The following is a 17,446-nucleotide window of genomic DNA, read 5'->3' as shown; positions in this document are numbered from 1 at the left end:
GCAGTTTGTTAAAGACCATCTGTTTGTAGTTGCGCAACGTGTACAGTGGACCGGCACGGTTGGCCTAGTGGTAAAGCGTCCGCCCCGTGATCTGAAGGTCGTGGGTTCGAACCCCATACCTAAGACTTTAAAATTGGCAATCTAGTGGCTGCTCCGCCTGGCGTCTGGCATTATGGGGTTAGTGCTATGACTGGTTGGTCCGATGTCAGAATAATGTGACTGGGTGAGACAATGAAGCCTGTGCTGCGACTTCTGTCTTGTGTGTGGCGCACGTTATATGTCAAAGCAGCACCGCCCTGATATGGCCCTTCGTGGTCGGCTGGGCGTTAAGCAAACAAACAAACAAACAAACGTGTACAGTTTTCACTGCGTCCGTTTGTGCGGCATTATCTTGTCCAGGGAACACATTTTAGTATAGTTTTGTTTGTGTGTTGTTTTTTGGGGGTGCGGGGTTGTTAGTTGTTGTTTTTGGAGTGTGTGCGTGGGTTTTTTTTACAGATTTTTTAAAGCTGTTTTACCTTCTTAGGGTCGTTATAAATATGATTACACACGAAAGCATATCTTAGCTTCCTTTTAGTATAAGTCTTAGCAATGCAATAAACTTTTTTTCAAACACACACCACGAGGCTTGACAAGTTCAACAAAGCATTTCAATATATGAAGCAGCAACCGATACACATTAAAATTAAATGTATTCGTATGCTTCAACCGCTTCAGCAAAGGATTGTACAGAAAGCAGTGATCAGTGCCTTCAATGACAAAGATTGTCCCGACTAACTTGGAAGTCTACAGACCGACGAGCAAACTCAACGTGAAAACCGATGTCAAAACCTTGAAGATTAAGGCCCAAGAGGAGGAAGTACTTTTACTCAAATTTCTTTTAAATTCCCAAGTCAGACAGTAGGTAAAGCGATCGACTGACAGCAATTCCAAAACCTGTTAAGCCTACTTCGTGAAAGGTACTTAGTAATAGTGTGTTGTGATTCTTAGTTATCTATATATATATATATAGATGAATACCCGCTTCTCCGGGTACGGCTTCGCCGGGAAGAAGTAGAGCCGAATACCCGGCTTTGCCCGGTGTACGCCGGTTTTGCCGGCGCACCGTACGAAGGAAGGGAGATAAACGCGCAAAACACTGGAGAAGATAAGGAAGAGTAATACCCGGCTTCGCCGGGACAGTGACCTTCTAAAAATAGTAACGGGAATATGGATTGAGCGTTGTCGACAGTGACCTTCTAAAAATAGTAACGGGAATATGGATTGACGCCACACGAAGGAAAGGAGATAAACGCAAAACACTGGAGAAGATAAGGAAGAGTTACTGGGAATGGATCTGGGAAGATGAACAGAAAAACCAAAATCAGTTCAGCGCTGCGCGCTGAGAGCACGTGTTCAAAATTCTCATCGACCAGGTTGTGTCCGGGGTCTACCTGAATATGCCCGCCAAATTTGAAGCAGATCCATCGAGAACTTTGGCCGTGCATCGCGAACACACACACACACACACACACACACAGACACAAGCCGTATATATATATCTAGATATATATGCTATTGTTTGTATTATCTGTGGCAATTTGTGTATTCTTTGCAGTTTATGAAAAGAACAACGTCTAAGAAACCTCCACCTCTATCACCCTTGTATGAATCAAAACGCAGCCTTTGTAGCAACCACTGTGGAAAATAGACCCTGGATTTGACGTTACTCAATGTACAGCTTCTGGTTGTAAGGATCAAAGTGTAGTCCACAGATTGATAGAAACCGGCGTGGGTCGTGAAGAAAAATTGGCACCGTTGCATGAATCTGGTGCGAATCATGAGACAAATTATCAGCCATAGGATGAATAGGCCAATTAGTGCACTGACCTGTAGGCCATCCCTCCAATCAGATGCCTCCTTCCTTCCAAGGTCATCTCTTGTCAGTTTTGACAACTTGTCACTGGCTAACACTTCTAAGATAACCCCGTGAAAAAGGGTAAAATTGACCCGTTATCGGTGCGATGCAGGCAGCCAAGGGGTGAAATTACTTCCCAAAAATATGCATTCCTTCTCATGATCTTTGACAGGTTTGATGCGACCACAGTCAAATGAGGTCAAGGTGTTGGACCACTTAGACCGTTCCATGAAGGATGCTAAGATCGATGGTCCATGGAATACCCTTGACGTTTCCAAGGCTTGATGGTTTATGTATTATTTGCTTTCAACCATAGTTATAAATGAGGGTTTTAAAAGCTATTCATGAACAATGCAGTCATACTGATAATAGCTTGATAATTCCCCAATGGTATATATCTAGCCGCACGGCACTTACTGTATCATGTTCCTGTATGATTGGCAGGCTCATGTAAACAAAAGTGGCAGACAGACAGACACAAATGTACAAACACAAACAGACAGACCTAAAGACACACACGCGCGCGCGCACGCACGCACGCACCCATGCACAACAAAACCGCACACACACACACACACACTGCATGCCAAAAGCTATCAATTGAAAGCAGTATGCAATTTACATAACGTTACGAATATGTTGAAACAGAGATTGCACATTGTTAGTGCTTCCTTCACTAGCAGTAATCACGGATGAAGGCGTGTCGTCATTGCTAAAAGAAACATAAGAAATCAAAACTAAAGAATAAATCAAAACAAAAGAAAGAACGAATGAATGAATAAATGAATGAATGAAATACGGAGAGCGAAAAAGTCAATTACTTGTTTCCTTTATTTTACAACCGCGACACAGACTAATTTGCTATTCTTTCCCACAGTCAACAGTAGTAATTCAACTTGGTGTCATCAATTGAATTAACATCAAAGGAAGTGGGCCAAGAAAATGAATAAAACACGCTTAAACCAAAGGAAGTGGGGAGCGTTTTATCTCGACAGCGCTTACCAATGAACTATTTGTACATGGCACCACACGCTGAAAATAAAGAAAAGCTTCGTATTCGTTCACACGGCATAGTGGGACCTTTTTTGCTCAGGGTATTTTGTCATCACCAGTACGAGACGTTTCATCTCCACAACCCTTATACTGTTTGTAAATATGACTGGCGCGAAACAAAGAATTATTACGCATTCTTCCTCACGACAAGAGAACATTTGCTCTACTCCAGTATTCCATCACAGCCAGTGCAGGGCGTTTCATCTCCATCGAACCGACCAAGACGATCAGTTGTACTAAGTTCAGCAGGATCTCAGAGCGACCGGGGAATAATCTTCCTTCGTTGGGATCATCGGAGAAGCGTGGAATTGAGCAAGGGAATCAATCAGCTAACTCCATTCCTGCAAGATCAATCGGAGTCGGATCGTGGTTGGGGCGCTAAGTGCTACTTTGCCATACTAAACAGTCGTGTTTACACAGGTACTGAGTAGATCAGCTTCAGCCCTAGCGCTTTTCTTCCCGTGGGACTGTACTTAATTAACTTCTCTCATCAAAGATGCCCATTTCTAGTCGACTCAAGGCTCGTTGATACAGGCCGTCGCCCGTGAAATCTCGTTGGAGGTGACATTTTGTGTGGGAGTCGAAATCTCGTTTGAAAAGTGTTGTGAGAAGTGTTTGTAGGTCTCTTATCTATCATGGTCCTTGAATAAAGTGAAGACTAGATCAGATGCAGCTTAGAACCGTTTGACGAATTTAAAAGGCCTTGACGCAGAAGAAAAAAAAGTTAAAACTTCTACATAAAATAAATATGACTCAAGACAACTTAATAATCTTGAAAGACAAATTTAACACAGTTTAAGAAATTCATTATTCGTTGGATAAATATCTCTCTCTCTCTCTCTCTCTCTCTCTCTCTCTCTCTCTCTCTCTCTCTCTCTCTCTCTCTCTCTCTCTCTCTCTCTCTCTCTCTCTCTCTCTCTCTCTCTCTCTCTCTCTCTCTCTCTCTCTCTCTCTCTCTCTCAGCTATCCTGACCTCTTACCTGTATCTTCCCCGTGCAGTCGTACTCCATGCAGGTGTATTTCAGCTTGACTGAAATCTTTCTTCTAAATATTTCCATCTTGTTAGCTTCCAGATCAAAGCACTCGACGCAGAGGTACTTCTGTCAGCAATGACTTATCATGACCCTCTTTCTATTTTTCCCATGAACAGTCGTACTCGATGCAGGTGTACTTCTGTCGGCAATGACTTATCATGACCCTATTTCTATTTTTCGCATGAACAGTCGTACTCGATGCAGGTGTACTGCTGTCGGCAATGACTTATCATGACCCTCTTTCTATTTTTCCCATGAGCAGTCGTACTCGATGCAGGTGTACTTCCGACAGCGATGGCGTGACGAACGCTTGCAGTTCAACATGACCAACGTGACGCAGTTCACGCTCAGCAACCGTTTCATGAACCACATCTGGAAACCTCCGACATACTTCCTCAACGGCCGTCGCTCCAAGCTGCACAACATCACTGTACCCAACCAGTTTGTCAGGATTGAGTCCAACGGGAACATCTACATGTCCAAGCGGTACGTTGCGGTTGTTGTTGTTGTTGTGGTGGTGGTAATTAAATATACCTTCCCATTGCACACGTCGTCGTTGTTGCTGTTGCTGTTGCTGGCGTTGGTGGTGGTGTGGATGATGATGATGACGATGATTTTGAAAAAGCAAATTGTACACACGGCAGCAAATACAAATGAATTCTGTGTATTTCGTTTTCATTTCAGTTGAAACAGTCCAAAGACATGTGCGTATGGGTCGGGGGGAGGGCTGGGGTAGGTTGTTTTTTGTTTTTTTGTTTTTTCTTGCAGCTGCTGACTTCTTTTCATGCCATTGTGCGCTCAAGCGTCACTTGAACCAGAAAAAAAGTAAAACCTCATTACTCTACCTTCACAGTCCGTTACACATGGTGGCAATTTCATTTGCATACTAACCTTGTTTTCGACAATTTGTTTTTTTCACACTGATGCAGCTTCGCATTAGTGAAAATCCTCCACTGAACATACTACAAATAGATGCTGCAGAAAACACGGAAGAAGAAAAACATATTATTTTTTTCTATTTTTCTTTTTTTCCTTTTTTGTTTTAAGCCGGTGTTTTTTCACCCCATCTCAGCATCTTTGCACCCCATCTCAGTGTCTTTTCAACCAGTGTCGGCGCATTTTTCCCCATTCGGTGAAGGTGTCACTCAAGAAGACACGGAAGGAAAAGGGATTATCGACCTTTGCCATCACAGCTTGCCCGTCCAACTGGATTGACAAGCCGGTGGTTCAGCCAATTTGTTGTCACTGGAATAATCTGACAAACACGTTATTCCTGGCGCTTGTCTTCTTGAAAAAAGAGAACACATGGGAGAACAATTGAAGCCTTCTTTAGAACTGAATTTTAACACAAATGCATACACGCATGCACCCACAAACGCACGCACGAACGTACGCACGCGCGCACGCACGTACACACGCACTCAAACACACACACACACACACACACACACACACACACACGCAAAACACACACACACGTACACACACACACACACACTTGCACACACCTTCTCTCTCTCTCTCTCTCTCTCTCTCTCTCTCTCTCTCTCTCTCTCTCTCTCTCTCTCTCTCTTTCTCGCATATTTTTTCTTCGTTTTCATCCCACCTCAGTATTTTTTTTCTGTCACTCACCCATTCTGTGTCCCGAGAATCTCTGTGTCTGACTCTGCCTGTCTTTCTCTCTCTCTCTCTCTCTCTCTCTCTCTCTCTCTCTCTCTCTCTCTCTCTCTCTCTCTCTCTCTCTCTCTCTCTCTCTCTTTCTCTCCACACACCGCCACCACCACCACCATCACTCCCTATCTTCCCCCTCTTTCTCAAGCTTTCTCATTTTCTGTCTTTTGTCCTCTTATTAAATTAGCGGGCAGCAGCTTCAGTTGCGTAACAGGCAGGTAATCACGGTCCTCTCTTGACGCGCTGCACCGTGCGCGATGGCTGCATTGTCGCTGCTGATCCCAACGGAAAATTAACGGAGGGAAACCCACACCCTTATTTTCCTAAAAAGCGAAAGAATTGTGGATGAGGATTAAAAAAAAATCTGAACGAATTCGAATTATGGAAGATTTGTATAGGGGTTGGTTAGGGGTGGGTGGGTGTGAGGTAGAGGAGAAAGAGAGAGAGAGAGAGAGAGAGAGAGAGAGAGAGAGAGAGAGAGAGAGAGAGAGAGAGAGAGAGAGAGAGCGCGAGAGAGAGAGCGAGAGAGAGAGAGAGAGCGAGAGAGAGAGAGAGAAAGAGAGAGAGAGAGAGAGAGAGAGAGAGAGAGAGAGAGAGAGAGAGAGAGAGAGAGAGAACTCGCCCTACATTCACAACTCCGGCATATTATTATAAGATTGATTAAGCAAAACACCTGAAATTTAAACAAAGTTAGAAAAGCCACGGAATAATCACGAAGCTCGATTTAGGAAACCCGAATATAATCAATACTCGACTAAAGAATGGCACACAAGACGGACCAAAAAGCAGACGTCAGTGAAACCAGCTAACAAGAGAGAAAAGCGAATGTAATTGATACAAAAAATTGCAAACAACCACACAACGATGTGTTCTGCAGTCCAGATCAAGGAAATGTCTAACCTGTCTGATTTTTCCGTCTAGTTTAGTTTTTTGTTTTTTGTCCTTTCTTTTATTTCGTTCCTTTCTTTCTTTCTTGGTCTTTTGGTCTTTCTTTCTTTTTACATTTAGTCAAGTTTTGACTAAATGTTTTAACATAGAGGGGGAATCGAGACGAGGGTCGTGGTGTATGTGTGTGTGTGTGTGTGTCTGTGTGTCTGTCTGTCTGTCTGTCTGTCTGTCTGTCTGTCTGTGTCTGTCTGTGTGTGTCTGTGCGTGTGAGTAGAGTGATTCAGACCAAACTACTTTACCGATCTTTATGAAATTTTACATGAGAGTTCCTGGGAATGATATCCCCGGACGTTTTTTTCTTTTTTTCGATAAATACTTTTGATGACGTCATATCCGGATTTTTGTAAAAGTTGAGGCGGCACTTTCACACCCTCATTTTTCAATCAAATTGATTGAACGTTTTGTAAAGCAATCTTCGACAAAGGCCGGACTTCGGTATTGCATTTCAGCTTGGTGGCTTAAAAATTAATTAATGACTTTGGTCATTAAAAATCTGAAAATTGTAATACATGTTTTTTATATAAAACGATCCAAATTTACATTCATCTTATTCTACATCATTTCCTGATTCCAAAAACATATACATATGTTATATTTGGATTAAAAACAAGCTCTAAAAATTAAAAATATAAAAATTATGTTAAAATTAAATTTCCGAAATCATTTTAAAAACAATTTCATCTTATTCCTTGTCGGTTCCTGATTCCAAAAACATATAGATATAATATGTTTGGATTAAAAACATGCTCAGAAAGTTAAAACGAGAGAGGTACAGAAAAGCGTGCTATGCAGCACAGCGAAACCACTACCGCGCTGAACAGGCTCGTCAGTTTCACTCCGTTATGCACAAGCGGCGGACTACGGTCATTGTGAAAAAAATGCAGTGCGTTCAGTTTCATTCTGTGAGTTCCACAGCTTGACTAAATGTAGTAATTTCGCCTTACGCGACTTGTTTCTTTCTTTATTTGTCTTTTTTTCTCCTTTTTTCCCTTTCTTTTTTTCTTTTTCTTTTTTCATATGAAGCTACTTAACGATGCTGATTAAATCTGCCTAATCCGGAAACTAAGTTTCTCTCCGGAGATTGAGTCGTGGCTACTTTGCATACCGCTCTGACAGTCTGCGACACAAAAGTTCCGTCTTCTGTTTTATTACCCAGGTGAATACATTTTTTCTTGGAAAAAAAGGGAGAGACTCAAACTCAGACTCAGACTCAGAACTTTATTACAAAAGGATAAAGGTTTTAGGCAAAGCCTATTCTTCCAACCTGTCCTTTATACAACACATAAAGACAGACGGACATAAAAAATAAAAATTCAATCATATAAGATACAGAATTACATTGTATGGATTGCAACACAATGTGCATTTAAGGAATTATATAAGGAGAACTCAAAACAGCAAAGGAGGTTGGTTCTTATGGTAGGACAGCTACTAGATGAAAAAGCTCTTATTGTTTAGTTGTATTCAAGAGAACGAATAAGGATTCTTTTCTGCAGGAAAGTATTACATGAAGAAACTAATAACGGTAATCAAATATACCTCCCCATTGCACACGTTGTCGTTGTCGTTGTCGTTGTCGTTGTTGTTGTTGTTGTTCGCCCTTTACGGCTTACAACACCCTTCAGAAAGAAAAAAACTCACGGAAAAACAAACCTAACATCACTTTACCCCACCCTATCCGCACCTCAGTTTGCTGCTGTTCGTCATCGAAATAAGACACTTTTCTTTATTTGGTGTTTTACGTCGTTTCAACCACGAAGGTTATATCGTGACGGGGGAAGGGGGGAGATGGGATAGAGACACTTGTCAATTGTTTCTTGTTCACAAAAGCACTAATCAAAAATTTGCTCCAGGCGCTTGCAACGTAGTACAATATATTACCTTACTGGGAGAATGCAAGTTTCCAGTACAAAGGACTTAACATTTCTTACATACTGCTTGACTAAAATCTTTACAAAAATTGACTATATTCTATACAAGAAACACTTAACAAGGGTAAAAGGAGAAACAGAATCCGTTAGTCGCCTCTTACGACATGCTGGGGAGCATCGGGTAAATTCTTTCTCGTCCCAACCAATATGGGACTCCCCCTAACCCGCGGGGGGTAAAATAAGACACCCATCCCTGTCCTATCTCCTTCCTTCTCACCCTACCCCCCACCCCACCTCGCCTCGAATTAGAATACGCATTTGGACAACCTTTCTGCTCATCATTCTTGCTGCTTGTCATCCAGCTTGAGGCAGCCATGGCAGGGCAGCAACGACTGAATTGAAGGGGAAAAGGAAATGAGACGTAAACGCGGGAATAGTACTACTACTGGTAATGGAGGGGGAGAAAAAGAAAGCGAGAACGTGACATTTTACTCCCGGACACCTTGCTATTGCCGGCTGGAAATGTCCTATTGTGCTGTGGGAGCTTATCGAACTGAGCCTTGATGTGTGTGTGTGTGTGTGTGTGTGTGTGTGTACAGTGATTCGTGCGGCTCGCGCGCGCGTGTGTGTGTGTGTGTGTGTATGTGACAGTGAGTGCATGTGTGTGACTGTCACTCTGGTGACTGTTATACCAAAGGTGGGTGTGCAAGTTTAAAAGGGATTGCTTTCACTGTTATTGGAGGCTAAATGTCCGGTTCACTATGATCAATATGTCCGGTTTGCCGAATGACCAAATCAAAATGTCCAGGTTGCCAAAATGTTCAGAACGAAAATGTCCGGCTAGGAAAACTTCCAGACAGTCACATCTCCAGGAGCGAAATGTCCTGGAGCCAAATTCCCCGGGAGGACGGAAGTGTCACGCAAGGAAAGAAAACAAGGAAGAAACAGACATCGATCACCCTGGATGGAGGAAGGAAGACAGCAGGTCTAGAGCGCCGTAACGATCTCAGAATGGGTAAATGAAGGTGGAGAGAGCAGTATAGGACTCTCATCGGGGAGAGGCCACAGCGGGCGACAAAACCTGCATCCTTTCACACAACAACACCACTGCCAGGCTGTGAGAGCTTGGGGAATGGGATAAATGTTTCAGTTCTTTGGATTTGGGGAGGTTTTCTGTTTGAGTGTTTGTCAACAGTGACACTGGTTTCAATTCAATTCAGTTCAATTCAATACAACCTTATGTTCTGAACGTATAGAAATATGTCTTTTGACTCGTTCGTTTGTATATATCATGTCCCTGAGGGCTTCCCATATGTTGAAACTTCTATTTTAGTTTCAGATGCAAACGAGTTGAATTAACTTAACGATCACCCTAAAGATGCCTCCCTGCCCGAGTAAACTATCTTGTAAATCACTATTTATTCGGTCAGAATTTTACACAGGATAGGAGAATTCTTCCGCTTCAACACACACCAATAAAATCAGTTGCCAGCCGTAATTCCTGTTCAGAATGGGATTTTTTTTCCTGAATTAATTTCCGAAATGTCCGGCAAATCAAATTTCCGGAACGAAAATGTCCGAGTACAAAAATTTCTATAGATAGAAAAATATCCGGGAATGAAATTTCCAGGACCAAAATTTCCAGGAGCAGGGAATTGTCAAGCAAAGACAAAACAACACACACACACACACACACACACACACACACACACACACACACAAACACACACACACACACACACACATACACACACACACACACACAAAGCAAAGCAAAGCAAAGCAAAGCAAAGCACACACAAACAGACATCGATCCTCATGGATTAAGAAAGGAAGAAGGCAGGTCTAGAGCCTGCATAACGATTTCAGAACGAGCAAGTGAAGGTGGGTCCGAGATCCTCACGTAAAATGACAACAAACCCCAACGTCTGCAGACACGATCATTCACAACCAAACGCATTCCACGATCTCTCAGAAACAAAACAAAAAATCAGATTTGGCACCTCCCGCAGGAATGAGCACTTTTTTCTCCAGGATCCTTACTTGGAATATACTTACACACCCAAGGGACCGACCAAAAATGGTCGTTAAAGGCAGGTAGTCGCTATGGGAAGGTGTATCATATAGGTAAAAACTCATGTGGGATCTTTGGAGTGGTCGTTGTAGGCTTGTGGTCGCTTTCAAGGGGTGGTCGTTGTAGGCTTGTGGTCGCTTTCAAGGGGTGGTCGTTGTAGGCTTGTGGTCGCTTTCAAGGGGTGGTCGTTTTGGAGAGGTGGTAGCTTTCGAGATGTGGTCGCAAGGGCAGATTCGCCTGGATCTCCGCAACTTCAGGCACAATCATTCAGAAATCAGAACCCAACGCCCTCAACAATCACTCGATCAGACTCCAGGGCCGAGGTGCACGAGAAATTTACCAACCGGGTGGGAGTCGGCCGCGGTGTTGGATTGGTTGAAATTGAGATTTTTTGTGATTTCAACGAATCAGACCCGCGGTTTGTTATCCTGTTTGGGTTTCACCCTCTTTCGCTTCGTGTACCGCAGCCCTGCAGACCGGATCTGTCCCGTCGCGCAAGAACAACCATCTTAAATCCTCACTTGGAATGTTTATACAAAAAACTTTCAACGACTTCAAGCACAATCATTCAGATCCGAACGCCTTCCACAATCTCTCAAATACCTTAAACAGACCGGATTCGGCGCGTCACGCAATCAGCATTAAACTGGAGCGAGCACGTGGAATAAAAGAGACCAGGGGCGGCGTAGGAAGCTGGCTCCTCAGGAGAGTCTTCGATCCTCCCGATCCTTTTCCTCCCTCTCACACTCAATGCTCAACACTCAACACTCTTACACATAGCTCGTGTCCTCAACCCACTGCGCTCACCTCCTTCAAACTGCAATTCCGGCCTCGTCATGGTTTTTGTCCCTCTCCGTGTTTTCCCCTCTGGAGCTCGCTCCCGCTCTCTTGACCTGGCCAATGGTTTCAACTGTTAATTGTCTCCTCCGCGGATATGTTCAATGCTTTCAAGTGGAAGAAAATCGTGGAGGTGGTGGAAGGGTGAAGGAGTATTGAAAGCTGTTTGGCTCAAAACAGGTGCGCGAACAACTGTTGGAGAAAAGGGCGTTGACATTTCCTGAATAACTGTTAGTGTGAAAGCCAAAGTTGAGACAGAAGGACAACTCTTGTGCCTGATCCATTTATCAATGTTCATGTGTATTCCCAGTCCGAGTTTTTCTGTATTCACATAACCACGTGTTAACTATCTTTTGCGCGAGCTTATTGTTAATGATGGACACTTGCTCCCTTCCCAAGATGATACCCTCCGATCGTAAAAAAAGCGATTTACGGGCGTACAGAATGAACGTATGTATTATGGGCGCGTTTGTGCTCGCGCACCTGTTTTGGGTCAAATGGCTTTCCATTAGGGAGGGGTGGAAGGGGGGGGGGGCGATCGAGGGAGGGGGGAGAGGAACAGAGACAGAGAGTAATAACTTGTGTTGTAAAAAAAACTAGTGTGATCTTCCACTATTTTGGGAACAGTTTTTCAGTCAGAAAAATTACAAAAACTAATGAATGTGTTTGGTATTTGAATACATAAACATAGTGTTCACATTTGATAAATAAGAAAAGTTCGGCCAATATACATAGATTTATTTACTACCGGATCCTAACATAAAAACGACACGACTGCAAAGACATCTAGTCATTAATTGCCTGATGTCATCTAATGAAGTAAGAACATAATAAGTATTTTTAAGTCTCAAATAAGAATGGCTTAATTTGCTTGCAGACTGACGATTCATGCCCGCTGTCCAATGCGACTGGCCCGTTATCCAATGGATGCACAAGTTTGTCCACTCTACATTGGCAGCTGTAAGTATCTTAAGTCTGAGCAGAAAGCTGTGATCCGGAATCCCTGTGCGCTTACTGCACATTTCAAGTCTTTCATAACAAATCTGTTCAATGAAATGTCATCACGTACAATACTAAGGGAAGATGCTGGGATGTTGGTTGCAAGTATACAACAGTAACGACAGAAGAGTTGTTATTGTGATATTTATTCCCCCCTCTGCTTCTTTACCTCTGTAAACTTGTAGGGGTAGTTATTTTTCGATAATGACCCAGCAACCAAACAAATAACGACCCAGCAACAGCCTGAATCCTCGATAGTGCAATGGGTTGAGAAGTTCTGTTTCGGTACTACTTTTTGCGACTGAAAAGTTCCGAACGCTCTAACATACGAAGTATACATCTCTGGAGCAAACAATACAAACATGCCGCATTTAAATTAACAACTACAGGCCTGAACACATGAATCTTCATATAAAGTCCATGAGTTCGGTTGTTTTCTGAATCTAGATTTGCCGTGCTCAAACGTTCATCACAAGCAATTTCCCGCAAGGCAAGTAACTCATACTTTGTCTAGCGACAAGAGTAGTTCCCCTTCTTTTCACTCAGTTTCTTCGACAATCCGACGGTCAGTTTTCAACAATATTTCATTTAATAAACAGATCACACGCAACCAAATGCACACATCTCATCAATTTAAACAACATAAAGCGGTTTCGTACACTATTTTCCCCAGAAAACTGAACTTCATACAGTTTTTAACGTTGGAACACGGGTGCAAAAGTTCGTCTGCTAGTCCCATTTGACGAAAAAACATTATCCTAAACGATACCAAAACATATACAGAACACACAATATCTGCCTTTGCCGCCACAGCAGAATAACAGCATTTATTCCCCCCTCTGCTTCTTTACCTCTGTAAACTTGTAGAGCTAGTTATTTTTCGATAATGACCCAGCAACCAAACAAATAACGAGCCAGCAACAGCCTGAATCCTCGATAGTGCAATGGGTTGAGAAGCTGTTCTGTTTCGGTACTACTTTTGCGACTGAAAAGTTCCGAACGCTCTATACGTACGAAGTATACATCTCTGGAGCAAACAATACAAACATACCGCATTTAAATTAACAACTACAGGCCTGAACACATGAATCTCCATATAAAATCCATGAGTTCGGTTGTTTTCTGAATCTAGATCTGCCGTGCACAAACCGTTCATCACAAGCAAATTCCCAAGGCAAGTAACTCATACTCTGGCGACAAGAGTAGTTCCCCTTCTTTTAACGCAGTTTCTTCGACAACACTGACTGCAATCCGACGGTCAGTTTTCAACAATATTTCATTTTATAAACAGATCACACGCAACCAAATGCACACATCTCATCAATTTAAACAACATAAAGCGGTTTCATACACTATTTTCCCCAGAAAACTGAACTTCATACAGTAATTAACGTTGGAACACGGGTGCAAAAGTTCGTCTGCTAGTCCCATTTGACGAAAGAACATTTACTAAGCGATACTAAAACATAAACAGAACACACAATATCTGCCTTTACCGCCACAGCAGAATAACAGCATATCTGTGTACTTGATTTTAGTCCAAAACAGGGAAACTGAAAAGAAGTGTTAACAGAATGGAATGATTTGCACGGAACTATACAACCGCGCATTAATCGATCGCCTGCGCAGGTTGACTGGTTGAGTGATTCGGATTCGATCAAACTTTCGCACAAAAACTCCTGTTTTTTTGGAATAACTGAAGAAAGGAGGAATAAAGAGGTTACACACCTCGTCTCAGTGATTATTAAAAATAATGGTCTCAGTTCGCGGTCATGAAAAAGCTCGCTGAAGCTCGCATTTTTCATGATCCGCTAACTTCGACCATTATTTTTAATAATCACTGAGACTCGGCATGTAACCTCTACATCTGTGTACTTGATTTTAGTCCAAAATAGGAAAACTGACAAGAAGTGTTAACAGAATGGAATGATTTGCACGGAACTATACAACCGCGCATTAATCGATCGCCTGCGCAGGTTGACTGGTTGAGTGAATAGGATTCGATCAAACTTTCGCAAAAAACCTCCTCTTTTCTTTGAATAACTGAAGAAAGGAGGAATAAAGAGGTTACACACCTCGTCTCAGTGATTATAAAAAATAATGGTCTCAGTTCGCGGTCATGAAAAAGCTCGCTAAAGCTCGCATTTTTCATGATCCGCTAACTTCGACCATTATTTTTAATAATCACTGAGACTCGGCATGTAACCTCTACGTATTGGGCAATGAAGTCGAGGCTAAAACCGCACTTAACAAGAACAAGAAGAAGAGTTTAATGCGTGATATAGCATAGAAGCCATCGGTAATCGTCCTGGTGGGTATATGTATTCGTAAACGCATACATTGACATGTTTTCAGAGGAAAAAAGGCAAATTTAAATCAGAGTTTCCTAATTTACATGAAAGTTAGTACACCTCTCCTGCACACACTTCCTCTGTAAGTATATGAAAACGTCAGTAGTTTTCATATCGCTATTCTAAACTGCACAATCCATACCTTTCCTTTGAAATCCACTGTACCATGCTTTGATTTGTGTGCAGTTGGCTACACGACAAAGCTGATTTAAAACTGATCTAGCCAAACCTTTGGATATTCACTACATTATGCCTTGTGTGCATTTGGCTACACGACACACTAATTTAAAACTGCTCAGCCAAACCTTTGGATATTCACTACATTATGCCTTGTGTGCATTTGGCTACACGACACACTAATACTGCTCAGCCAAACCTTTGGATATTCACTACACTATGCGTTGTGTGCATTTGACTACACGACACGCTAATTTAAAACTGCTCAGCCAAACCTTTGGATATTCACTACACTAGCGCCTTGTGTGCATTTGGCTACACGACACGCTGATTCATGCTCTAGCCAAACCTTTGGATATTCACTATACTATGCGTTGTGTGCATTTGGCTACACGACACGCTGATTTAAAACGGCTCTAGCCAAACCTTTGGAAATTCACTTTACTATGCTTTGTGTGCATTTGGCTACACGACACGCTAATTTAAAACTGCTCTAGCCAAACCTTTGGATATTCACTACACTATGCCTTGTGTGCATTTGGTTCCAATTGACTCTCTCAAAACTAGTCCAGTCAAACCTGTGAAAATTCACTTTACTATGATTTGAGTTGACCTGTGTGCATTTGGCTACACGACACGATGATTCAAAACTGCTCTAGATAGCCACACCTTTAGAAATTCACTTTACTATGCTTTGTGTGCATTTGGCTACACGACACGCTGATTCAAAACGGCTATAGCCAAACCGTTGGAAATTCACTTTACTATGCTTTGTGTGCATTTGGGTACACGACACGCTAATTTAAAACTGTTCTTGCCAAACCTTTGGATATTCACTATAAGTACCATGCTTTGTGTGCATTTGGCTACACGACACGCTGATTCCAAACTAGTCCAGCCAAACCTTTCAAAATTCACTTTGCTGTGCTTTGAGTGGACCTGTGTGCGTTTGGCTACACAACACGCTGATGCAAAACAACTATATCCAAACCTTTTGAAATTATGTATACTATCCTTTGACCTGTTTGCAGATGGCTACACGACAAAGGACGTGGTCTATCGCTGGCTGAAGGGAGCCCCGGCTGTGGATGTGGATGCCGGAGTCACCATGTCACAGTTTGAGATGGGAGAGATTGACTATGCCAACACGACTGGGTACAGTCGTCTTGGTAAGTTTGTTTGGTTGGTTGGTTGGTTTGCTTTTTGTTGTTGTTGGTTTTCTGCAGGATTCAGTAGGCAACAGTTTCTCGTTGATAGTACTGATGTCAGCAACTGGCGAAACGCCGAAATATATCAAAACGATGAAAACTTAGTCAACATTTTGAGGGACGTGACGACGACTCCCCCCCCCCCCCCCCCCCCCAAGCCCACCAGTCTCGCAATGACTACCTTAAACATCCAAAAATAACCGAAACTTGTATGGCCATTTCGGCAAAATGTTCACAGAAAATGAAATCCAGCAACATCCCTGCAACATAGTGTCTTTTATTGTTCATGGTTCTTTCCAGGTGAAACGTCTCACCTGTGCGTGTACATGCACATGCGTCGAGCCGTGGGTTTTTTCCTGTTGGAGACCTACGTGCCATGCTACCTGATCGTCAGCCTGTCCTGGGTGTCCTTCTGGATCAACAGGGATGCTGCTCCTGCCAGGGTTCTGCTGGGTATGTCTTCCGCTTTTAAACCTGTGTGTGTGTGTGTGTGTGTGTGTGTGTGTGTGTGTGTGTGTGTGTGTGTGTGTGTACGCGCGCGTGTGTGTGTCTGTGTCTGTGTGTCTGTGTGTGTGTGTGTGTTTGCTGCTGCTCCTGCCAGGCTTCTACTGGGTATGTCTCCCGATACTGCTATTGCTTGGCCAACGTTATGGGTGTTTACTTTTCCCTGTGTTTGGAGGTGAGAATGGGTGGGTGGGGAGGATGTTTGTGAGTGGATGTGGGGTGGGTTTGTCTTGGTTGGTGTTATTGTGTGTGTGTGTGTGTGTGTGTGTGTGTGTGTGTGTGTGTGTGTGTGTGTGTGTGTGTGTGTGTGTGTGTGTGTGTGCAGTTTAATTGTCATTATTTGTTTGGCGTAAAAGAAAAGGTTAAAATGTAAACGAACCATAAAACAGCTTCACATTTCTCGACAAAAACCAGTCAAACTAAACTCACACGAGAGCTCTTTAAAGGGTAAAAACCTCTTTGTCTCACACAATAAAGTACGCACAGAAAAGGTCATCAAGAAAACTCCGAGACAAATTCGTATTGACTCATCAGACATTAACACCTGCACAAGAGATAACAAAGATGATTTGACTGTCTCAAACAATACACTACCCACACGAGAAAGAAATACTGATTGACTGTTTCACACAATACAGCAACCACACTATAGAAAGAAGTTCCAATTGACTGTCTCGAACAATACAGCAACCACACTAGAAAGAAGTTCCAATTGACTCTCTCAAACAATACAGCAACCACATTATAGAAAGAAGTTCCAATTGACTCTCTCAAACAATACAGCAACCACACTAGAAAGAAGTTCCAATTGACTCTCTCAAA

General features: G+C 42.7%; 1 protein-coding gene across 1 annotated transcript in view; it reads left to right on the top strand.

Annotated features, from left to right (window-relative positions):
- LOC138969285 (gamma-aminobutyric acid receptor subunit alpha-2-like) overlaps nucleotides 1-17,446 on the top strand; it is a 108,132-nt gene that overhangs the window by 60,823 nt on the left and 29,863 nt on the right. The window contains exons 4-7 of the mRNA XM_070342041.1: nucleotides 4,247-4,470; nucleotides 12,263-12,345; nucleotides 15,944-16,081; nucleotides 16,421-16,573. Of these exons, the coding sequence (XP_070198142.1) occupies nucleotides 4,247-4,470; nucleotides 12,263-12,345; nucleotides 15,944-16,081; nucleotides 16,421-16,573 (598 nt within the window). The remainder of the gene's footprint in view (nucleotides 1-4,246; nucleotides 4,471-12,262; nucleotides 12,346-15,943; nucleotides 16,082-16,420; nucleotides 16,574-17,446) is intronic.

The sequence above is a fragment of the Littorina saxatilis genome, linkage group LG6 (genome assembly GCF_037325665.1).
Source record: "Littorina saxatilis isolate snail1 linkage group LG6, US_GU_Lsax_2.0, whole genome shotgun sequence".
Lineage (NCBI taxonomy): Eukaryota > Metazoa > Mollusca > Gastropoda > Littorinimorpha > Littorinidae > Littorina > Littorina saxatilis.
This window is presented reverse-complemented; position numbering and strand designations above follow the sequence as displayed.